The 26,363-nt window shown below is 38.6% G+C and overlaps 1 protein-coding gene across 4 annotated transcripts in view; it reads left to right on the plus strand.

Moving 5' to 3' along the window:
• The window catches only part of znf385b (zinc finger protein 385B), a 197,381-nt gene that overhangs the window by 101,657 nt on the left and 69,361 nt on the right, over positions 1-26,363 (plus strand). For all 4 annotated transcript variants that reach the window (XM_026946824.3, XM_026946809.3, XM_026946816.3 and 1 more), the window contains one exon: positions 24,722-24,864. In XM_026946824.3, coding sequence (XP_026802625.1) covers positions 24,722-24,864 — 143 coding nt within the window. The remainder of the gene's footprint in view (positions 1-24,721; positions 24,865-26,363) is intronic.

Below are 26,363 nucleotides of genomic sequence, written 5' to 3' on the forward strand. Positions count from 1 at the left end.
AGAGAGATCCTTCTGCGGAATGAGAGCGCGCTTTGGGCCAAGGCGCGTCGGCGCTACCTGTCTTATCTCCCGTTTAGTCTCGGATTTCTGTTTTTGTGCTTGTAGCTGGCAACCTTTTTTCCCCGAAGCTTTGTTTTGCAAGCGTGTTGGTTTCTTCTCGGTCTCTCGTCTCTCGTCTCTCTCGTCTATCATGGCATAACATTCAGGGTGTCTTTCTTTTCAAATCCGCTGTTAGCCTCGACACGGGCTTTTCAGCAAAGAACAAGCAGGTGCACCGGAAACAGGTGACAGATCTCTCTGATGTGGTTTAGCCTCCCTGAAAGCCCCTCATCCCTCCATCATCAGGACAGACGGCTTTTCGGATGAGTCTCGTCGTTTGCACCTGCTCTTCGATCCTGCTTGACAGGTGTGGAAAATCTCCCACAGAGCCATGACTCGTAAACACGAACGCCGTGGCCTTTGATTCCTCTTTCCACCTCCTCTTCATCTTCTTCTTCTTCCTCTCCCTCTCCCTCCCACTTTTTTCATGCAGGTGGATTGAGTCACAAGGCTTGTGAGTCACTCGTGAATACTCATATAGAGGCAACGAGAGAGGGCACATCAGCGGCTTTGAGATCCACCACCCACTCTGTGCCGAGGTGGACGGAGAGAGAGAGAGAGAGAGAGAGAGAGAGAGAGAGAGAGAATGAGAGAATACTTCTAAGCCACTACTGCATGTAATGGATCTGCTTCTTTGCACCTCTCCACAGTTCTTCTATTTTCACAACCAGAAAAAAAGTTGCTTTCACTTCAAAACCCCCACCTCCAGCGTGGAAAACACATCGTCACGTGTATTCTGAGAGCCTCCACTGCACAGGAGTCCTTAAGTATCCTTCAGAAAGTTCAGCTCATAAAGGAGCCTCATCGTCCTCGGTGCTGTGGCTCTTCATATCTACGCACACGTTCAGAATAATGAAGCGGCATGTTGTCAGAAAGCCGCTGAATCCCTGAGAGAAGTGGCATTAAAGCAGTTTGTTACGAGTCGAGACCTTGGACAGGATTTTGAGGTGATTCCTTCGTGTTTATTCGGCTACGTATTTCCTCTGCAGATCTACTTTTGCTTCAAGGCTGATTAGCTTTTACTATTCGTGTATTTTTTTTTTTTTTTTTAATCCCCTGTGAAGGATTTTAGTCATTTTTGGTTTTATGAATAGCTAGTTGTAGTAAATGAAACTGAATAAACAGGCATTGTAATTTTGAAGATGTTTCATCACTCAACTCAAATGGTGATGTAAAAACCTGCACAACCAAACTCAGGAAATAAAAAGTTTTGTTCTTAAGTACGTTTTCATTTTTTAAATTACTTGCATGTAGTTGCCAGATTTTTGCTGAGTTGAAGCTTTTGAGCTGTGGTTTTTCAAAAGTTAATAGACCACCACCCTTAAACAAGCACTTCCTGTAAGCCTGAAAAAGAAATAAATCATTTTTTCCATTTGCTGTAAAATGCAATATAATATAATCTTTTATAAAAGCAAATATTATAACAAATTTAACAACATCATAACAAATAAGATTATATTTATATATACAGTACTGTGCAAAAGTCTTAGGCACCCTATTTTTTTTAGTACAAACTTTGTTATAGATTTGTATTTTATGACTTCTACATTATTGATTCAGTACAAAATCATTTTAGATTCCAAACATTAGTTTTCCAGCACAAAATTAAATGTTACAGAAAATTGTTTGTAGGTCAGTAAAGAAAGCAGCAGATTCCATAAGAGACACTTTTCAGATAAAAAAAACTGAATGAAGGCTGCTGGGTTTCGCTGCAGAAATAAGAAGCGAGTCGACAGTCAAAGTCTCCAGAAGAACTGTGGCTGCTTCTGCAAGATGCTCAGTAACACTTCCAGCTCATTTCCTTATAAAACTGCACTAATTGTACCTGAGATACTATTTTTTTTTATAGTGAAGGATCATCACACCAAATATTGACTTTGTTTCATTTATTACTGTTTACTGCTTTTTATAGTATTTTTTTTAAAGTAGAAACATTTAATTTCATTATTTTTGAAGGAATCTTTGCTCTACAGCATTTCTTTGCATGTGCCTAAGACTTTTGCACAGTACTGTGTGTATGTATATATATATATATATATATATATATATATATATATATATATATATATATATGAAATGATGGCAAGCATTGAAGTAATCTAAGAGTAGTGTAGTGAATCGCCACTATATTGCTGCATGAATAGTCCTAATGATCAAGTTAATCACTGCAGTTTTGGTTTAATAAAATGGCTTCCACCCTCTTTATTTGGAGGCGTATAAAATAGCACTTGATCCTGCACATCCTATTATTTGGCTTTTTTTTGTTTATAATGTGCTCCGACAGATACTCACACACGACTTAATGAAGGCAGGAGATATTATATTGCAGTCATGAAATCATAATGTGTGTGTGGGTGTGTGGGATGTAGGCTATTTATCACCGTTTTAATTTGTTAGTTTGGGTTGTCAGATAAATAAGATAATGTCAATGTTTTTGTTAATTTAATGTGCTCAAAGTATCTGACCAAACACTCGTGCTCTATGCTTACAGCTCAATTTAATTTAAAACATAATCTTAGCTATAAAAAATCGCTCTGTTTGAGATAAGCAGTGTCTCAGATAGGATGCGTCTAATCCTCAACTTTGTGTTGATTTTAACGCAGAGATATTATTATTTACTTATTATTAACCTAATAGTCTCATTTTTAGGCATTTTTTTGGCCTCAAATGTCATTCCATTGTTGGCTTTTTTGGATTTACAGCCCAAAACATGAAGTATTGTAGTCATACCAAAGTGTTAGACAGTGGACTTAGTTCTGAATACAGATGTGCGCAACTTCAGTATTAAATCAACTCTGAATATGGCCATATAACATGATTTCCTTTCTAGTACAAGAAATGAAATAGAACTGCTAAAATTGAGCTCGTGTTGGTTCACGTGTCAGAGAGAGATGTCCGATCCTCTTCAGTGTGAGGTAGATCATACGCTAACAGTCGCACATTTCATTATTCTGTGTCACGTTTTTCCTTTCTTGTTTCCTCCCAAGGTTTCTATCACATCTGCCTCGATTGTGTCCCAGTTTGCCCTTCATACTCTCTACGCCATCTGTCTCAGTTTCCCCTTCACTGTCCTTGTATGGTCAGCGTTTCCTGTTATTGTTTCCCTTTCACCGTGACAGGTTCCCTGTTACCATGATTACCATGACAGTCTAATCTACTGCTCGTTACCCCTCATCAGCCTGTATGTTTATCAGCGCTAGTGTCATGTAACTTACCCACAAGTCCGAGTCGAGTTGAAGCCCACCTTTTACACAAGGTCATTTCATGCATATTTAGGATTAAAATGATTTTCTGGACATAAAACATCAGCTGTAAAGGCACCCAAGATGCCTTTAAAATATTAGGCTAGAATGCATTTAAGATATAAATCTGATCACTTTAACCCAACCCTGAGGCACAATTTAGCCAGATGTTGTGGAGCCATAAATACATCCTTCTCTCAGATTCAAACTGGTCAACCATAACGCCTCCCATCATTAAGCATGTGGTCCATGACTGATGAAATGTCACCATGAAGGAAAATATATAAGATTCAGCAACCAAAAAAAAAATCCTACAAGAAACAAAGCAGGATGTTCATCGTCAAGTGCTTCAATCTAATTTGCATATAAATGCAACGTGGTTAAAATCATATTACAAGACACGCTAAATGACCATGTACATGAGGTAAAAGTCATCTCTCGCTCCCACCCAAGACAAGTCCAAACTCCCTGCAGTGCTACTCAAGTCGAGTCCCAAGTCAGATCGTTGTATGCTGTCCCGTGAGGCACGTCCCGTCGCTCTGTCTGCGATAACGAGCTGCAGTAAGCTGTAGGAATGTTGCGTGAGTAATATTACTAAATGTTGAAGAATTAAGTATTTCTCTGACGTCCTGGGAAAACCCTTCACATGGTGAAAAATTGACATTTTCTACTACATATAGTTCTGAATACTACAGACTTTGCTGAACTGAAATATATATTTCTCTTTTGCATGTACCTCCATCAAAAGTTAAACATTAAAAGTTCTAGCATTTTAATGTCTGATTACCCCCGAAAGTGAAAAGAGAGAAAATTGCATTTAAATGTTTAATTCTGACTGCACCTAAGGAGCTTCATGGCCATTTTGACAGCTGATATCTGATTCCAAACTAAATTTGGTTAGACTTGTGTCTATTTGGTAAGTAGCTATCCAACTTAGCTACAAAGGTTTTAGACTTATTTATGGAGATACGTTTTTAAACCATCACATTTGTTGAACTGGCTCATGATCTCTGCACGAAAGCGTAAATGAAAACATTGTTTTGGTGAAATATATGTATATGTTATATGTGTTTTCTAAAAGAAGTGATGTCAAAGTATGTCAAAAACCCAAGTTTGACTGAAACATAGTACTTTTTTTGGCATTTTTGCCAGAATTCACCAACAGCGACACTTCCGACAAGTTTTCCCAAGATAACCATTTATACGTAGCCTTGTAACACGTCAGAAACGTGCAACATTTTGTGTAAACAATTCAACTCTAAGTTAAGTCTTAATTCATTGATAAATGTAACGCCCTGAGAAAAATAGGGAGAAATAATCGCGAGTGATACTGTGATGTTTCCTCAGTGAAAACGTTTACTCAGATCTCTTATATTAAACACACTTAACAACTCACATTCACAACAGATCGGTTACAGTAGTGCATATAATTCCTTTACGTTGCAAATATTAACCTATAACCATATGCAAAATTTCCCTGAAACATTTCTCATTCTCTTCCCCAGTAACAGTAAATAAGATATTAATGCGGCTAAGCATACTCTCTCAAAACTCATAACAGTTACGAAATAAACAATATGGAACATAATACAAAGTACATGCGCGATGTTAAAGTTTACAGCATGGGGGAAATCACATTACACAGCCATGTGTTCGGCCCGGCCACCATGTGCTTCGCTCATATACGCGCATTAACACACTCAGTGAAACTTTACCCTTTCTCGTTCAACAATTACATACACATACTCTTAACATTCAAACTCATTTTAGAAATGTATTATAATCATTTTAGTGACCTGATACCTGAGAAAAATAGGGAGAAATAATCGCGAGTGATACTGTGATGTTTCCTCAGTGAAAACGTTTACTCAGATGAGGAAACTCTCGCGATCTCGCCTGAGAAAGTGAGTCGAGACATAAGCGGTCGATCCCAGACTAACGGATCAGGTCTCTTTGGCCGATCACCACCTATTCGGGCTTCCTTGTAATGAGCACGTCAAAATAAAACAATTATTTAATTGACAATTTCTCCATTCCATTCCCACCTCTTTCGAACACAATTAATGTTATAACGAAATTATTTTGTACATTAAACAAAATATTGAACAAGATGAAATATGACTTTGTATATTGAACAGAATTATAACTGTATTAACTTTGTCTTAATGTGAATGTCTGTTGGGTAGTGTAATGAATACTATGAATACAACCCGTTACATAAACAAGCCCAAATCAAGTCAGACTTAAGCCATAGTCAAGAGCTTGATTTCTGTATCACTGTTATTTGAAACCTTGTCGTGTTCCCTGTTCTCAAACTATGTTTACTGTTGTTCCAAGCTGTGTTTCACTAGCACATTTTTCTGAAACTAGTCCTAAGCATCATATTTTTGTCGTTTGGACTCTTCCCTGTTTTTTGGTGTTTTGACCCCAGCCATGGACTTGAACCAATTGTTCAAAGTTTTTTGTTTTCTTCCAATTTGGTTGTTTTGTCAATTTCCAGCTGACTAGCTAGCGCTCCCCTATCATACAGCATCTACAGGTGGTCTGAAATATCAGGAACCAAGAGTGCCAAGAAGTACCAAGATCTCCACTTTTTCATCCAGTGTTAATGCCATTTTTCACCTATAAGGAAAAAAATAAATATAAAAATAAGCGTAAATAAACAATTAAATAAATAATAAATATAAAATCACGTATATGTAGTTTAACTCCCGTTAGTTTCTGACTTTTCGGACACTCTGTACAATCTAAAGTAGCTCTGATTGACAGGGGAGAGAATAGTACCATCACTCCCACCCAGACAGCACAATTAATTTGGACTCCCGGCCATAGATAGCTTTGGCATCGCCACAAATTCTCCTTTCTAAGATTAACTCTAATAAGCATGGTTTGAGTACAGACTTGTGTAGTTTTTTTTGTTTGGTCAGAAAGCTTCTCAGCCACAAACTGTTGTTAAAAGTGATATTTAAATAAATGTAAATTAATATCTGTTGTGAAAATGGTATATAACTGAACAGAAATAAAATGTATATCTCTAGAGCATGCTTCTTAAGCCATAAATTGGGTTTGGTTTGATGTGACGTTCCAGCAATTTGATGCTAAAATTAATCCAGAGCGCTCTGCTTATGCATGGTCTGATGACACCTCACCACTCTGATTATCCCATTCCTGCAGTACTTGGGTTACTGTATCCAAACACACGTGCATCATGGAAATGCTTTCGTCCAGTAGTGCTTAGTGCTACACATTCCAGCAGGCCATGCTAAAATGTCTGACGGTGACTCGCATTTCACATAAAACAAAATGTTCCCACCAAAAATAGTCAGAACATAGCATTTAAGAAGCAAATGTGTAAAGGACACTGTAGGAGCCCTGTACCTGCTGAGCCACTCCTGCAATTTTAAAGAAATTTCTGTGTCATTTAATAAGTGACAGAATCACGCAGGGTTGTCATTTTTTTTTTTTTTTTTAAACTGTACCACCATTAGCTTTAATTCATCATTAACGCTTAAGTGATGTGTGAAAAGCCTTCTCAGCGTGGGTCAGTTTCATGAAAGCCATTAAAAGGACATGGTGTAATTTTTTTTGGTGTGGTGCGTACCACATACTATCATGTGTTCATGGCACACTATAGGGATATTACTGTGTGTGCACCAATTATTGAAAATGATATTTCTCCGAAATCAACCAGTGCGCCCAGTCAAAATGCAGATGGAGCATTTTCTTTTCTCAGCGTTCTTCTTGGATTCTTTAAGTTCAAACAAATGTCTTTATTTCTTCACATTTTCCAAACCATTTTCTTGGCGTTCGGTTTTCATTCACCTGAGCGGCTGTTATTGAATAAACATAATAATGTTGTCTACGTTGCTGTAGTTCTTACAACAAATTAGACCCTTAAGGCATCAGCATACTTCATGCGGAGACGACGTTTGTCTGGCTTGCATCAACAAGCAATGTTATTGCAGACTATACAGATGTTGTGTGGAGGTTTTGCTCGTTATGTCTTGCAGTTGGCAACTGGGTGAATTTTGTAGATGAGCATACTACGTGAAAAAGCCTGTGATTGGAGCATTCTTATGCAACAGCCAAAACGAAAATATGCAACTTGTAAACTTGCGAAGGTGGTTTCTTTTTTCGTCAACCCTTGCAGTGCCTCTCTACATGAAGTATGCTGAGACTTCATTTTAAATGTCTTTTGGTAATAATGTATCCACAACAACTAGCAAGAATAAAGGTCATGGTTATTTTTTTTTAGCTAGGTTTCAAGTATACTTCTATAAAACTCGCCAGTATCCATTCAGCTGGACAAAAACTGCAAGACGTAACTATCAGAAATCTTGTCCTGTAAACTGGAAACCATGTTGTGTGCAAATGCAATAGTATCTGGTGTGCACATGCTCTGATTCTTACAGTATCTTGTGAGCACACGATGGTATGTTGTGATTGTTACCTAGAAAAACAGATTGTTACCTAAAAAATGACCTTGTGTCCTTTTAGTGGCTCCGTAGCCTCAGCCAATGTTACTGAAAGCATCAGAAATTGCGTTTGAGATTTTTATGTCCCTTTTTTTTTTTTCCTGGATACTCCCTCATTCCAGCATAATTTGGTTTGCCCTGTTTGTCATGTAACGTTTATTAGAAGGTGCATGCAGACTCCGTTTAGCTAAATTGTTTTAAAATCGCACACAGGCTCTGTTGTGTCTCTCATTCTCTCCGAGCTCGAGTGCTGCCATACGAATCTGCATTTCAATTGAATTCTGCCACGTTATTAGATTTGCCTGAAAATAGCGACGGCTACAAATGTACCGCAGACGCATATTCTCATTAGACTGAGTCCTGCCTGGACCGGCTGACATCTCTGTCTCGCTCTTTTTCATTTTGTTGACCCAGACGAGGAATGCGCCTCAATTACGGCCACTGTTTGCTTTGTCACCACGTTTATGATGAGCATCAGACTTCGGAAAGCCTCTTAAGCTTGTTAATAAGCAGGGTGTTTTCAATAACATGCAGATTTACGCGGGCGAGGAAGGAACATGCTTTTGTAAATGAGAGTCGTGCTTGATTTGGAGCTGTAATTAACACAGAAATGAGATGAGAGCAGATGCTGAGAACAGGTGAAATTCTTTGCTGGTGCTTTTTGGATGTGGATTTCCCAGCACCAGGATCAGCTAATCAGCTAATCAGTAAGATGAAAACAGGTGGAGGAAGGGCTCTAAGATGCTAAACTTTCACATTAATTAGCTAAAATTCATTTACAGTTAATGTTCTTATAAGAAAGCGAAACATTTTAAGAAACATCCCAAATACTAGAATTCATAGAATTCATTCTAAGGCCAAAGAGTTTCTACAGTGTAGTCTTATTGGCCAAAGTATTTCCCATGATGCATTTCCAGTGTACACACTCAGAAAAAAGGATACTAAATTGTACAGTTCCTTGTTGCTTGGATGGTACCCTCAAACGTACACCGTTCTTACCTTTAGAGTGTGCATGCTACTTTAAAGCTATACTCTAAAAACTAATTACAGTCCATTTATGTAGCGTAAATTTTTTTGAATGGTACACTATGCCCACAATTTGGTACAAAACACAAGGGTATCGCCCCAGGTACAGTTTAGCACCTGTATTTCTGAGAGTTTGTTAGCTTGAACACTGAGAAATGACTGTAAGAAGCAAGCTGATATCATTCAAAATGTTGTAAGCAAACAAACTATGGAGTTATCTGTAACATAGCTCATATTCGTTTATCCTTCCTGTCCCCTCTGTTAGTTTCATACAAACTGCTAATTAGCTAACAAGCTATTAGCTAGCTACAGGAATAAGCTGCGATGTCAAACGTTTGGCAATAATCTATTTCTAAGCAAGTAATGCATAGTTAACTATTTAAAGATGAATGATTAATTAATGATCTATTAATGAATAAGCACTGAATAAAGTTAAGATGTGTTTTATATAATGTATTAAAATTTAGATTTCACTGAGATTAGCATGCTAAAGTGTTAGCTTGGTGCAAAATTAAAAACCAGTATTCATTATGAAAAACACTGAAGTCTAAACTTTCTTACTTTTGATCTACTAATGATTCTTTTGAATGTAATTTTTCTAAGCAGTCTTATATAAGAAAGCTGTTTAACTCCTAGATAAAGTGATATTATATGTATGAGGTGAGGTGAGGAAAAAACACACAAAAGATGACAGTCGCTTCGTTATTGTCTCACTGGCGTTCCCTCCACTGCCACAATTCACAACACAAGTGTTTATCAGTAGTAGTGTTTATCAAAAAAAAAAAAAAAAAAAAGGTTTTTTTGTCGCCACCCGTGGCTTCATTAATACGGAGAAACCGGAGCGTGATGATTTAATGGTAAACAGAGTGTGTTGGCGAGCAATGAGAGGCCATGAGAGCACTTGGAACAGCGGCTCTGTTACAAGGCAAGATGATTCACGGTGTATTAGAGCGAGCTATTCCTGGGCTCTTAGCTTTAAGTAACAGTGGTGTGTGCCTGTGGGTGCAACCCGATCTTCCTGGCCTGTCATCATTCGTATGATGAAGATCTCGGATTTTCTGGTGATGCATTCCAACCGATTTAGCAGCATACACCAATTGTGATGACACTTGCTGCAGTTTTCACACTTTTTTAAATTGTTAAAATGCATTTTAACAAGTGAGGCTTGCCTGTTGAATTTCAGCTGCTGTTAAATTTTCAATCTTGCTTGTAGTAAAGGTTTTAGAGTTGCGCTTTTGGGAGAATAAGTTAACATGGGGAGAGGTTAGCATAAAGAATGGGAGAGGTTAGCATAGAGAGCGGCCATAACAAAAGATTAATTGACCACAAAATATTTCAGCTTTGCCCTCAGAGGTCATCTAGTGGTGCATTGACATTTCGCAGCCGTCATTTTGACCACACCGATGCCCTGTTTTAGACCAACACTTCAGCTGACATTCTCTTTCCGCACCACAGATCAGCTGCATAAAAGCAGCGGTGATGGTGTGTGTGTGGGTGGGTGGGTTTGCCTGGAGTCCTGAAAGAAGAGGTGAAAAAACAAAGATTCATCACCCAAGTTGAAAATATTCATCACCCAGGTTGCAAAAATTCATCACTCAAGTTGAAAATCTAAGCTGCTTTGTGACAAAGTCTGTTAAGTGTTACACAGGTTTTTTTTTTTATATATAGGACTAGCTCTTGCAATCCATGTAGGGCTGCGTACCTGAGAATTGCTGCTTCGAAACTTCTGGAGAGATTTGATTCAGTTCAGTTCAAATCAATTTTATTTGTGGAGACATTGTCACAGAGCAGCTTTACAGGAATCTGGATGTAGATTTAGTTCTCAGAGGTGACAGTGGTGAGGAAAAACTCCTTGAAATGATGTGAGGAACCGGATAATAAATCTTTTCTGCAATTGTATACTTTAAAATCAAACAGTATTAAATGTGTTCAGTGAATGTTCAGTATGAGGATCATAGTCTTCATGATTACAGCAGGTTCAAATCTACAGTATCCAGGTGAGATTATCCACTGAAGCAAGAGTAGGTCTTGAACATAAACTGCTTTTGGAAAGGGTAATTCTTTATCCACATGCACAATACTGCATCCACAACAGTATAAAGTGAGTCACAAGTGCAGAAGCTCCAAGCAGGTCTGGAGGGCAAGAGAAGCCACAGCAGTAGAAGTGTGTTTGATTTAGGTACCGGCATACACACACAGTGATGGCATCTTCAGGGTTATCAGTTGGGCATGCTCATTCCTCACTATTTCTACATCACCAGAAGTTTCAGCAGTGAGATCTTGCATCCGCAGGTTCACTCCCTTTGATTCTGTCTCTTCATCCAGAGCCGCTGACCGCTTTTCTCAGGGGCATTGATGGCTTGATGGCCTGGCCTCATACTCCATCTCTTTTAGAAGCGTGGTTGTTCAAATGGTTACAAATCCTTTGCAGCCATTGCCATGTTGTTCAGCATCAGCTACAGGCTCAGCATACTTAGAAGAAGAAGGATTTGGTGTTGTTTGAAGAAGCATACTTAGAAGAAGATGACTTTGGTGTTCACCATAAGCACCGCATACTTAAAAGAAGACTTTAGCTGGAGAGTGCAGGGTCAGCCATGATCCAGTGCCCATGGAGCAGAAAGAGTCAAGGGCTTTGCTCAACTGTTGGGCAGATTGGTGGTGTGGGGGTGTGACCTTCTGATCAGTGGCCCAGAGCCTTAACCTCTGAGCCACCACTGCCTGAAGCTCTTGTCAGAAGTGGGATACTTAAGCCTCCTGCACTCTTAGGCCTCATCCACAGCATCTTCACAACTCTGTGATGTACATGAGCTCTGTGAGGTCCACAGCATGAGGTCTGGCATGAGGTTAGTTGAGGTTATCTCAAGCAGGAAAACAGAGCTTCTGGCCTAGGTTAGCCAGAATTATCCAGTCCCATGCCTTGCCCAGTTGCCTGGTTTCTGGTATAAATATAAGAAGCTTGATTCTGTCCTTCTCTGACAAATGTTAATGGAGGTAGATTACAGGATGCCCAGTTAGGTGGTGTATTGTTGTTCATTATTATTCATGTAATTAATGTGTTTCCAACGTGATCACCTTGTTTTGCAGCTTACCAGAATGTTTGTTAGTGTTGCTGAGAATGGACAGAGGGACCTACAAACTAAATTTGTTTTAAAAATGAATAACATTTGCAGTTGGAAATCATCCCTAATCTGTCTGATATAATTTTGTATTATTAGTCTTCATTTATTCCCTCTTTCACTAACTGCATCATGTAAACTGGTGACCTTCCAATGATGTAAATGGCCAGAAAAAAAACATGAAGTCATGACCACCATGTCTGGTTCCCTGTGTACAAAGGCTTAAGTGGCCTAAAAGCAGTGTAATAATATCTGCACCCTGTGTTAAGACTTGCTAGGCGTTGAGGCTGATGTCATTCTCCTGAGGCACTCTGGAAGCAGAAAGTCACTTTATATTGTATTTGGATCACAAACAAGAAAATTTAAGATCTCTCTCTCTCTCTCTCTCTCTCTTGTTCTCTATTTTACTAGTCAGAGCAGTGAGGTACAACTGGGGAGGACGTCCTCCAGGGTAAAATCTCCTCCTGCACATAATTTCTTTCTGACTAAATCCCAAAATTTTATTTATGATGTTCTGGCTAATCATGAAATTTTATCTGGGTGACTGCATTCCTGAAATTTATTGCCTGGCAGCAATCTTTTTGGCAAACTTTTCTTTTTTTTTTGTCTATGTATTTAGATATGTATGTTTTGACATTTAGTACAATATATAGTTGTGAAAACTACAATGAAATAAAATGTGTTTTTCTTTCTCTTTTGTACTGTATGTTATCCAAGAAGTAAAGCTCTGGTGTTCTACAATCTGCTGAAAGTGAAAATTGTATTCAGAGATTTCTTTCTGACTGCGACTCAGGAGCATCACAGATCTTTTGACAGCTGATATCTGATATTCAGCAAAGCGTGATGTTCATTGTTCATTGAGGAAATCACACTTAGCTAGCAAGGCTTAGACGTCTTTATGCAGACTGACTTTTTCCCACCACGTTTGTTAAACTGGCTCCTTACACAGCTTTGCAGGAAGATAGGTAAGATTAAAAATGAAATAAAACCGTTTTGGTGAAATACATTAATGGTTTCTTAAAGTTTAGGTGTCAAAGTATGTTATAGGTGGAAAAACACAATTTGTCCAATGGTGAGTGTTTCATTGGGTGTTTCAATGATTTTTACTTAAAAATAAAAGTCTTTGCCCTAGTAGACTCCTAATCTGATGGTTCACCAGGTAAATGCAGTGTATTTGTAGAAAGTGGAACTTCTCTGAACGTTTGCTGTTGCATGATGAAGACTTTGCCATGCTGTTTTAAAAATTAAAGCCCATGAAAGTCCAGCCTATAGTTCATAATACATAAATTTATTCATTGTAATTTAATAGTTAAGTTCTTAGAATCAACCAGCATTTGTAACAAGCTAGCTGACTGGAGGAAAGGTACAAGGCTTACAATCCATATGCGAGCCATTATTTTAATTAGTTCAATCCGTGTGAAATTGAAGGAATTGTAAAGAGTGTGGGTGTAATTTCACATTTTACGTTTATAAGAAAAACTATGATTGCTAACACCCTGTCTTTCCTTCAACCCCTAACCTTTTGAAATATTTCATACCGATTTGAGTCACGCTAATTCTTACAGATTTGCAATTCTGAGACTGTGTTTATCATTGAGTGTAGGAAGATTGAGGAACTCCCTTTTAATTCAGAATAGCGGATTCTAAAATGTGGATTATGCTGATTAAAATCCGCTGGCACAAAAACCCAAACCTGCCTCACAAAAGCATACAAATGTAAGAGGTTTTTTTGTGTTTTGTATAAAGGATTCAGCATTGTTTCCCCGTCCCGGTGAGGACCCCCTGCTCTGCACATTTTTGCATTTCACACACCCGAATCATGTAGTCAACTAATTAGCACGTCCTTTTGAGCAGAAAAAAATCATAAAAGTATGCCAAACATGGGGTATGAATGTTCTTTGTGTTGATTGTTAACGCTATTAGCTTCAGTTTTTCCGTTTTTTAGACAGTATAATATTAGAAGTATTGATGGATATTGTGTTTTTGATTAGTCGTGTTGCCTCGTATTTATTGGAGCGATAGTGTATAAAATGTAGAGATCTCTTGGGTATTTATTTCATGGTTAAGCAGGACACCTTTTTCTCTTAACTATTCATCATATTTTCTACAGCAGAAAGTTAGCCAGAGGTAAAATATGTGTTTACTGTGCCTCAGTCCCCATTACTACTCTCTTCCATTTATCCTTGAACTAATTTTTCTTTTCTACTCCTTACAAAATCCACTCTTTTTTCTTTTATGTTCGTGTGACCGTGGCCTTTCACATGTCTTTCAGATAGCAAGTCATTTTGTGTGGATGAAAGTCCCAGCAGGAAATCTCTCTTTTTCTCCTGAAATGTTAATTAAAGGCATGTGCACTAATTCGGAGTGATAAGCACGCGATTATGGTGACTTTTCCTCTCCTTTTCTTTGGTAACAGCAAACGTGCTTGGAAAGCACTTGTACAAGATGTGTACATTAGGTAACCTTTAAAGAAAGGCTTCTCCTCCAGAGGACTATTTGGCGAAAGATTGTGGAGTGTAGTCAGAGATGAGGGACCTGCCAGAGTCATTAGCGACCCCTTTCAGACCTGCCGGGAAGCACTGCATTTTAACATCCAAGTTTTCACTCAAAAATACACTAAAATACTACTATTTTTTTTCTTCCCTTCTATAAAACAGCAGATACACCAATCAACATATGTTCTGCAATGATTGAGAGTTATGTAGGTTTTCTTTTTTTTTTTTAAACTCTCCAATATAAACTGACGCTCTGGAAGCCCCGCCCCCTTCACCCCATCTCACATTATTAATGTTTTAGCCGGTGATCCTGTCTTAACTCGATTTTTCTGCTTGAAAGATTCACTGATGCAGTGTCCATGTTTTCTTTCAAGGTAAATGGAGAATGTTTCAGTGTCCATGTTTTCTTTCAAGCTAAATGGAGAATGTTTCAGTGCATTAAAGTGAAATAAATATATAAAAATATCTATCAATGTGAAATAAGTATATAAAAATATCTATCCCAGCTACCATCCTGGGAGAGTGAAGGCTAACACGTGCTTCCTCCGAGACATGTGACTGTATAATTTGAATCATAAATAATAATAATTATAATGATAACCAAAATGAGTAAGAACATGTTTCACATTTTGCAGTTTCTACGAAAAACATTGCACGATATTAAAAATGATTATATTGAAAATGTATTGTTTTTATAAGGTATATAATGTATAATGTGTTTTTTAATACTGTTTACTGCTACTACTACTACGTTATTACCAAGCTCAAAAGTTTGCGTCCCCCTTGACAGGCTGCAATTAGTTTCCTTGAATGCGCCTCATTAAGGTGATTAATCCCTTGAAACGGTCAACATGTTTACTTTCAGTCATATATAAGGCTGGAAAAGTTCAAGCAGGCTCAAGCACGTCGCTGTGAGCAGTCAAGTTAAAAGTCAATTAAAATCAGGAGCACAGCTCTTACGAGACCTAAAGTAGAATACATATTGATCATTCACAGAGGTGGAGAAGGGAATACAAATCTACAGTAGTGTTTTGGGAGAGCATTACCAACAGTGGAAATACTAATATATAAGAAACAGGCATAAAGACACAGACGTTTAGAAATGTTCATAGGATTGCTTGACTATTAATATCTTCACACTTTTTTGGTATGCTATTTTTGTTACTTGTGATGATGAAGGAACATCTGTTTAGCCTAACACATGTCTTGTTTTATCAGTTTTGAAGTAAGGGTGCGCTTTAAAATGGCCAGATGTTCGTGCAGAGAGAGAGAAAGCAGCATTAGGGAGGAGACAGGGCTAAAACTATATCGCCTAAAATGCCATCGATGTGCATGTTTATAAACATTTATACATTTTTTTGATAATGTTTGCAGCCCAGCTGCATAATAATTATCTCTACAATGAAATATTAATATTGTTGCATGAAAAAGTTTGGCATTTTTGCAAGAGGTTTATCTAAGAAATAAATACGGATTTTCTTTCTTTTTTTATTTTATAGCCACATGTGTGCATTCTATTGCCCCAATTATATTTGGCAAACCTGCGATGGCGTGAAAATCTCTCATTATTGTTGTCTTTTCTGGAAATGTGAACAACATGAATGCATGTATCAGTATTTGGTTTATAGTTGTTTTAGAAAAGCCAGACGCGTCTCCAATTTCCCGTGCCTGTGGATAAAACCTTACACTAAAGATGGTTACATGTGCCTTTTACACGATTTTACTTTACATTTCATCTTAGTCACCTGACTCCACCATCGGTAATCAGTAATTTTGCCATCAATTATGCTGATATGATTGGCAGTAAGCTGGATGGATCTCCTCATAAGCAATTTACCCACAATTCCACTTTTCTACCACTAGGGTAAGCATGTATACTCATTCCTGCATATGCATGCATTTCTCTTCATCTTTACATGCAAGAAGAGAAATGTGTGTATGCACGGTTTGCACACTAAACTAGAGACTTCAGATCTTGGTTTTTGACTACAGATCAGGGGTGTACATACTTTTTCTTTAGCTCAAGGGCCTCATAAACTTCTGCTGTGACAGACAGTCTGAACTCTGTGTAAATATATAATCTTTTGCATATCATGTACTAGTACTGGAGTGCTCTTTGGCTCAGCTGCAGCAGGAGGTTTTGAATGTAGACCTCTGCCAAAGGCTTCAGTTTTAAATTAAATTAGGGGGAAAAAAAAACATCAGCTCTCACTAGTGTATACTCAGGTTGTGCTCTTTCTGGGTTTTTTTTTTTTTCATGTTTTCTTTACATGGCGACAAACTGACATGAGCGGTGCTGCAAGATTTCAGAGAAAAAGGGAGAAAAAACTTTTCTGCCATTTCTGTTGAAAGGTTCAACAAGGTCACAGTGATCACTGGATGTGGAAGATGAAATTGCTTGTAGACGTGAAGCTCAGCGACTGCAGCCACAGCGCATTCACTTCACCGTATCAACTTGTGGGACCAGTGCCTCAAGTAGGATGGGAATATGTGACGGTTTGTAGCTTGTGAGGACATTAGGCTGCATCCAAACTAGAAAAACTACCTATTATTATTATTAGTTTATTTAGGTATTAATTACAAAAACTGCAGCTTTTATTTAAAATATTAAAAGAGCCAAAGGGTTTCCTTTCTGTTCCTGTAATTAACATAACATTAATTAGCTGAATTAAGAATTTCATTAATAGAAGGTCCTTACTAGGATAGTAAGACAAGTAAGTGTGTGTGTGTGTGTGTGTGTGTGTGTGTGTGTATGTTGTGCGATTTAACTGTATTTTTGCCAGCAAAGAGCCCAGGCGAGGTCAAGTCGTTCCCTGATGTGTGACACTGGCTGATTGGAGTGTGTTTTCTTTTCTGCTGTTTTTCTCTTTTAAGAGGTTAATTACTAGGATGCCGGCAGCCTGCGCTTGATAAATAGTCATCGCCTTTTAAGCATGCCTTTTTTCATCTCCCTCACAAAAACACACTTTACGCTCCTTGTCGGCTGAAAGTGTTCATTAAAAAAAAAAGAAAAGACGTGAAAAAGGGAAAGAGGTAGAAAGATGTTGGTGCTTGGTCTGTCTTTAATCTAGCACATGAAAGCAGAGATGAACCTTCTGAAAAGCGTCTAACCTTTTAGAAAACTCCTGACTCTCTCACACTGTTGCTGCTGTTTCCCAAGTAACAGTGACTGCCTTCGTCATCTCTGCATTCAGAATATTGATGAGGTTTTTTTTTTCTTTTTCTTTCTTTCTTTCTCCCAGAAGGCTGTGAAAAGTGACGTGTGTATCTCACACAGCTTTCCTCTGAGCGTCATGATTATTACGCTGTTTCCACAGGATTCTGATTTTTTTTAAATTTGTATTTTACAGTGTAGAATTATATTGGAGTGATGATTCTGAAAATGTCTGAGAAAGAAGTGTTGATGGGAAAAAAAGAGACTCTGTGTCAGAATCCTACAGCAGACGTAGAGCAGTAAGACGTGCACAATCTCCTCTGATATTTCTTCAGAAACTTATCAAAATCAAGGCTTGCTTCGTGAGAGTGGAAAGTAGAGCTGCTACGGACTTGCTGCCTGGTTGATAAAAAAAAGAAACAAGTAATTAGGGTGATGTATGAGATATATACAGAATTCATACAGGTGCCCTGGGTCGAATAATAATCAGCACTCTCGGTTATGGTGTGTGTGTGTGTGTGTGTGTGTGTGTAGATGTCTGCATTATTATACCTGTAGCACCAAGACACACTTCTCCAGCTGGAGACTGAACAGAGCAGCCGTGTAATTACAGAAGCAATGTTCTCTCTTTCTCGCTCTCTCTCTCTCTCTCTCTCTCTTTCTCTCTCTCAGTGTCTGCTCAGCAACAGGCCGAGAGTCTCAGTATAATGACCATTGAATGTTGATCCCGGCAGTTTAACCCAGTATTTAATTTAGAGCATAATGCGGACGAGGGACCGAAACAAATAACGGAGAGCGAAAGCAAACGAGACAGAGAGAGCGATTTGTTATTGGTAATATTTGAAGTTTCCTGAAAGTTCAGTGATGTACCACTTTAATAGGAACATCTGTACATCTCATTCATGTCATTATCCAAGCTGGCAATCATGTAGCAGCAGAGCAATGGATAACATCATGCAGATACAGGTCAAGAGCTTCAGTTAATGTTCATATCAAACACCAGAATGGGGAAAGCATGTGATCTCAGGGACTTTGGCCATGGCGTGTTTGTTTGTGTCAGAGGAGCTGGTTTGAATTTTTGAGAAACTGCTGATCTCGTGGGATTTTCACACGCAAGTCTATAGAGTTTACATAGAATTGTGCAAAAAAAACATCCAGCAAGTAGCAGTTCTGCAAATGGCTAGCCTTGTTCGAGCTGACAAGAAGGCTGCAGTACCTCAAATAATCACTCTTTACAACCGTGGTGTACATTGGGATGAGAAATCATTACAGTGTGTTATTTATTAATTTAGCATTTATAATGTGTAATTTTATTAGCTGTGTAAGCAATAGCCTTGCTAAACATGATGTCTCAAAAGTCTTCATACATAAGGGAAATTAACACTTTTTAGCAAAAAAATACATACTTAGTTTATATTACATGTTTTTTTTTCAGATAGCCTTTAAGAACGCCTTTGACAAAAGAAGAACGTATTGAAATCGTTCTCGTGGCTGGATCGGAAAGCTGTCGCAAGGTTTCGATGGATTTTAACAGGAAACATGGCAAGCACATCACACACACGACACTATTGCCAAACCGGGAGCCAAAGTTGGGAACGACGACTCCGTGTGTATTTACAAAGACATCTTGTAGAGGATGTTTTGTAAATAAAGTTACATTTTGCTAAAAAGTGTTAATTTCCCCTATGTATGGAGACTTTTGGGACACCCTGTAGTTAAAGCTGGATGATTGCTTGCTTTATCACTGCTATTTAAAGCATGTGTAAATATGCAGAATTAATTGAAGACAAAGAGATTTGTGCTATTTGTTATGTTATTAGGGGACCAAGCACCAAGTTGTATCTTATTCTTCTTCTTCTTCTTATACTTCGATATGGCACACTGATAGAGGGCAGTCTCAGCTACCTACACAGTAATTTTGGCATGTAATGTGCAGATGAAACAGGATGTGATCCAAACAGGATGTGAGGTCATATGTCAGAACTGGCTTGATGCCGTATTGCCATCACACGTAGTATATGTCCTCAGGAACATGCGCCGATGGCTCCCATGGCTTCTGATCTTCCTTTGGTGCCTGAAAGTGATGGAGCCAGAAAGTGTTTGGCCCCTTAATCGCTGCCTCTTGTTAAAAAATATTTTGTAATTATTACCATTACTCTCAGCATTAGGATCATGTTTATATTGTTAATTATTTATATTATTTGTCATTAAATGAGGAATGAGGATAATTATTGCCTTGTGATCAGTGGAAGCAGCACTGCCCAGTTCTGTGTGTGTGTGTGTGTGTGTGTGTGTGTATAAACTGTTTGCCTCCTGAATGATGCACACAGCCTTTACTGGCCCTGAATGCTTCCTATTTCAGATGGTTTCATTAAGCTGGGAGAAGCTTGCGACTGTTTCACTTCATGCAGAACGAGAAAAATATCTTGTGTTTTATTGAAACGGATCGTGACCTGTGTGTTCTGTTTCCCATTCTCTATTTGGACTCCCGAGCCACAAATCACCACCGTGACTGCTGACGGAGGCTGGTTGGCTGAGTTTTCAATACTCTTGAGCTGTTGCTTTGAGCTGTTGCGCACACACACACACACACACACACACACACACACACTCTCTCACACTCTCTCACACACACACACACACACACACACACTGCTCTTATTTCAGCACTTATCAAATAACTAATTTTGAGAAATTTTTTGCCATCAAGACTACATCATTCTTCAGTAATGTGAGCCCATAGCGGTGTGTTATTACTGACTTAGAGCAGTAGAGAGGATATAAAGGATCTGCCCAGCTCTGTTCAAATTGCAGGTTTTTCTGATGTAAAAAAATGAAACCAAGTTAAAGTCAGATCGGTTGCTAGTGAAAAAAAAGTGAAAAACAAATAGAAATGTTTAAGGAAAAAACATTATAATATCGTATTATAATGGGGCATGTGACTGTGCAGTCACATTCAAACCAACATCCCAGCCCAGTTCAATTTTGCCAAAACATACATCAAATCACCCCAAACCATGTGGCAAAATGTGCTATGTTTTGATGAGACCAAGGTAGAGCCTTTTGGGCATACATCCAAAAGATATGTTTGCAAAAACAAGACCGCTTATCACCCAATACCCATGGTGAAGCATGGTGGTGGCAGCATCATGCAATGGGGCTGCTTCTCTTCAGCAGGAACTGAAGGCCCTAGGCAATTTAGAGGGGATCATGGATAGCACCAAATACCAGTCTATTTTGGCAGAAAACATGCAGGCCTCCGTTAGACAGCTGAAGATGAAGAAAAGTTTCACCTTCCAGCATGATAATGAACCAAATCACAAATCCAAGTCAACAAAGAAATGGCTTCAGAAGATGAAGATCAGTGAAAACCTGTGGAATAATTGAAGGGGGCTGTGAAAAAAGATCTGACAAGATTTATCTCAGTTTAATTTTTTTTTTTCACAAAAACCTGCTATTTTAATGGGGGGGTGTAAACTTTTTATATCTACTGTACAATGTCAAAAATGAATCTGCATCAGAGGTTAGTCGTGATTAATGTTATTAATTAATGGTGGACCTTGCGTGCGTTAGTCTTTAAAATAAAATATAAATCATCACTACAGTCCAGAGTGAATGGTGTGTCAATAGGTTATTTAGATACAGATTCAGATTTCAGGATTTCTTTTTACACAATACCAAACCACTTCTGTTTAAAATGACATATTTTTGAAAATACATACAGACTCAGTAACATAATGTTTGACATTTGATCAATAATATCCCCTCTGTTTGAATCAAAGTGACATTCTTCATATCATATTCATGTATTGGAGTTAAAGTGTGCTGTCCTCATCCAAGGGCAACGGGGTTATTTCCCAAATCCCAGAGTCCTCATATGCGAAGTACATATTAGCATATAGAAACCATTTTCTTTGAGTCAGTCTTCTCACCACAGTAAAAAGACACAAGTTCACACTTTTACACCACATTTATTCATTGTCAAATGCTTTTCTCCAAACAGTTTACAACTGAGGCAGAGTCCAGTCGAATCCTGCACAGAGCTGTGAAAGGAGCCTAGAGCAATAAAAGAGAAAAATATAAAATAGGGTAACACCGGGTCAAGAGAAAACAAACAAAAAAAGTGCTCTTTGGACTGGGCAAAAATACCTTGAATAAAAAAACAAGCACCAAGAGTATAACTTATTCAAAAAGAAATAAAAGTGCCTTTTAAAGTTAGTTCCTTGTAGGAGAACCATGAGCAACAGTGTACCTGATTTAGAGTAATTGCTATCCGCCGTCTTCCTTATACCTGAGCTGATTGGTTAGTGTCACTGTGATTGATTGCGAAGACAGAGTATGCCCCTCCCACCCGAGAGCAAGGCCAGTTTTGCCCTCTTGGACTCCTGGCCATGGATAGCTATGGCATCATCATCATCATCATCATCATCAGGATTTGAACTTGCGATCTCGAGAGGGTAGGAAGATCACTTTTCTTCTGCATGTATTTATTTACTGTTTATGGAAGGAGTCTCCAGTGTTAGCCCTTTGTAGCAGTCAGAAGTAAAGCTGTAACTAAGTTTTCCAACACGGGAATGTCTTCAGGACAGAGGAGTTTGGGCTTTACGGTTCCTCAGTAATATGCCAAGCTCATTATTAGCTTCAGAGAGGCTAGTGTTCAGAAGATGTGGGAAGCCAATCACATGTAGGTGGAGTGAGGTGGATGATATCCGCTGATCTCATTTACATAAAGCCACCTAAAAAAAACAGTATGCACCAAAATCTACAACAAACATAGAATATAACATGAAATCACTGTGTCAGTGAGATTGCACTGCTAAAAGAAGATTTCAGTTGGGAATTTTTGGTTTCCTGGAACAAAGACAAGCATTATGAGAAAACAACATATTTCTATTCTCTCGTAATAAGAGCTGCTTTGCTGGCTTTATGTCGCCGAGTGATCCATGTGCATGAGCAGCTCTGACAGCTCTGAGCAATTGATTTCAAATAATTTTGTCATGCTTTTCACCCTGAGGACAAAATCTGGTGGGAAAAATGGCACGTTTCTTTGCTATTACATTATTTTCTCGGCAGCCGAAACACAGATTTGTGTTAGTGGTTAGAAAGTGAATGCCGTTGTTCCTCGGATCCTGTGGAGCAGCAGATTAAAAAAAGGACTTTTTTTTGCAGAGGTTTGATTAGTGCATATAACTCCCAGCATGTTAAATATTAACCAGTGGTGGACGGCGGTGGATTGTCAAGGTCTCTTTCTTTTTTTTTTTTTTTTTTTTTTTTTTTTTTTTTTAAAAGCAGCAGTAGCTCTGATGGATGATCTGGCTGGTACGGAGTGAAGTGGAAGATCTTGTCCCTGCTGCGTCAGCACAGATCTCATGGTGTTCTTTTGGAGCTGGAGATCCATGCAGTGTGATTAAGTGCAGAAGAAAACTCTTTGTGCCATTCCTCCTCTTCTTCAGAGTTTTTTCCAGAGATGGGGAGAAGTTCTTAAAAAGGCGGTAGAAGTGTGAAACCCAGAATAAGACTAATTTGTCAGGGGAAATGTGGCGGGTTTGTTTTTTAAGCTTGTACTAAACTGATAACTTGCCGCAGAGTAAATTACCAAATTGGGAGGAGACTGTAGACGTAGAGCCTGTAGACGTAGAGCCTGTAGACGTAGAGCCTGTAGCCGTAGACATCGTAGACGTAGACATCGTAGACGTAGAGCCTGTAGCCGTAGAGCCTGTAGCCGTAGACGTAGACATCGTAGACATAGACATCGTAGACGTAGAGACTGTAGCCGTAGAGCCTGTAGCCGTAGACATCGTAGACGTAGACATCGTAGACATAGACATCGTAGACGTAGAGACTGTAGCCGTAGAGACTGTAGCCGTAGAGACTGTAGCCGTAGACATCGTAGACGTAGAGACTGTAGCCGTAGAGACTGTAGCCGTAGAGACTGCAGACGTAGAGACTGCAGACGTAGAGACTGTAGACGTAGACATCGTAGACGTAGACATCGTAGACATAGACATCGTAGACGTAGACATCGTAGACGTAGAGACTGTAGCCGTAGAGACTGTAGCCGTAGACATTGTAGACGTAGACATTGTAGACGTAGAGACTGTAGCCGTAGAGACTGCAGACGTAGAGACTGCAGACGTAGAGACTGTAGACGTAGAGACTGTAGACCCTCACTGCATTGTGGAATAATTTGGACTGAAAAAATTCCTTTTTATGTCTGAGTTTTTGTTGTTTGTTGTTGTATTATCTTTAACATGCGTCTTGGCCAAACGGATCACAAGCGGACACTTGAGACGTGTAGCCGTTCACACTTGACATTATGAATGTGTCTCCAGTGACCACTTGTGATTGGCGTTTCTGCAGCAGGAAGGCTGTCACGCACGTTTATTACATCAGTCTTCTCCTGCTTTTAGTTTCAGGCTGAAATGTCTTGCGAATCCTATCTCATGTACCTGCACGCACTGTTTCAGATATTTTAATCAGGTGGCCTGCTAACGAAGCTTATAAATGAATTACAGATGAGACGATGAATGAAAAATGAAAAGCAGCTGCTTTTGTCTCTGCTGTTACATCACCTTTATCCAGTAGCCTAGCAGCAGAGAACTCTACCATTCAGTTGACTTTGTGCCTCCCCAAAGCAGGACTTAAATGTTAGAATGGTTGCAGTCCTTCGTTGTACCGTGCTATGATGTCTTCACATTTGGTCTGCAGTCAGGACCGGTTCTGGGGTGGGGCTTATAATCGCAGGTTCGAGTTCACATTCTTTCTGAACCATGGATCGATTGCGTAGTTCTGTACGTCACGTTTGTGCACGCAGGTTTGCAAAATGCTAGACACTAGATTTATCAGTTTGCTGTTTTCGTTTAACAGAATCGAGACATAATGAGAATAACTTGCCTCTTATCAGTCCTCTATCCAGCTCTCTCTCTCTCTCTATCTCTCTCTCTCTCTCTCTCTCTCTATTGATGATGAGTTTGTTTTCCACTGACTGCTCCTTCTCTCCATTTTTTTCTTAGGTACTTTAACACACGTGTTCCAGTGTCTCATAGTACCTCACTGTTCCGAATCAGAGCAAACTCATTTTAATCTCTCGTGTGTGTCTCTCTGTGTCCTGCAGGAAGTTCGTGCCATAGTAACACACTCCCGGCTCTTGTGCGTACTCCTCCTCTGATGATGCAGTCCACGCTGGACATGAAACCGTTTATGTCTTTCCCCGTGGATGGATCATCGCCCGTCGGTCTCTTCGCCAATTTCAGCACGGTATTCATTTCTCTCTCTCGCTCTCACTCTCTCTCTCGCTCTCTCTCTGTGTCTCTCGCTCTCTTTTTTTTTTGTCTCTCTCTGGACTCCTCAGTATGCAGGAAATAAACCATGCATGTTATTCATTTCAGATTCAAACATTGCATTATCATATTCATTGATGGAGATTGGCGTGTAGAGTACAGAAATCTGGCTGCACAGAAAAACCCCTTGGAGCCAGAGGCTTATTTAGCTAGCTCTTAAATATAAAAAAGCATAATAAAGCATTTGCATAAGGCAAAACACTACAGGTGTAAATGACAATGTTGGTAACGTCAATGATTATGTAAATTACATCTCTAAAGTATCTTTCCTAGAATGTAGTAATGAAAATATTAACACTCAACCAAAAAATGTTTATTTCAGTTTTTGTTGGCTTGCGACCACCACACTATCTGAAACATGACAACATTAAGCTCCGCCCACTTCACAGTCATATCCTGTCATACGTACATCCCTGAAACACGTTTTCCTTATATTTATGTGTCTTTACAATGTATATGCTAATTCCCTTTATAAACCTTATAAACCAAACTGACTAGAGTGAGAACACATCAAACCACATTGTATTTTTTAAACAGTTTTTTCTCAAAATAATTTTTTTCTATATTCAGAACCAAAAAATGTCTGTTTCTAGAAAATCTGCAATTATGTATTATCCATTCCTATCCTTAATTAAAGGGATATTACTGAGGAAATTTCCCAAAATGTTGATTCTTATTGGATTTATGTTAGATTTTATACTGATGCAAATCCAACAATATTCAACATTTTGGAAATTTGTAATTTCCTTGTAATCGATCTTTTCATTAAATATTAGAGAAATGATTTTCTAACAAACTTTTCTGAAATGGTCTTCAGAGTAAAACAAACAGTTTAATTCTAAAAAACATCAAAACACTAGAGGTTTGGTTGGATTATGTATGCAAATTTATGCATGTTTAATTTGACCAAGCCTCATTTGCATAAATAAATGTACATTTTGGAAAAAAGTTCCAGTACACAAAAAATACTTACATCAGCAATCAGCTGGATTTTTTTTCTTTTTGACTACAGTGCTGGTTAACATACGTGCTTTTCTGTTTGTTTGATTTTTAATCTTTAATTTAATTAATTTTTTAATCTTTTAATCTAATTTCACAGAAACGTGTGCGTTTCTGACAGGGTTGTGAAGTCTTGTGTCAGGAGTTGGGATATTTTAAATCTCACGAGTGTGGAAACAAATAACTGTGTGCTGATAGCTACAATTTATTTATAATTTGGTTAGAGTTTGATATTATTTGTATTTTTTTTTGTTGGGAAGGAATTAAATGTCCATCTCTCTTTCTCCTCCTGTGTCTGTCTCTTCCTGTCTGTCTTTCTGTCTCCTGCTGTCTCACTTTTTTGGGAAGGAGTGAAATAATCCTGTCTGTCTGTCTGTCTATCTTTTCCTGTCTGTCTGTCTCTTTGTGTGTCTGTCT

Source organism: Pangasianodon hypophthalmus, chromosome 5 (assembly GCF_027358585.1).
Source record: "Pangasianodon hypophthalmus isolate fPanHyp1 chromosome 5, fPanHyp1.pri, whole genome shotgun sequence".
NCBI classification, from domain to species: Eukaryota; Metazoa; Chordata; class Actinopteri; order Siluriformes; family Pangasiidae; genus Pangasianodon; species Pangasianodon hypophthalmus.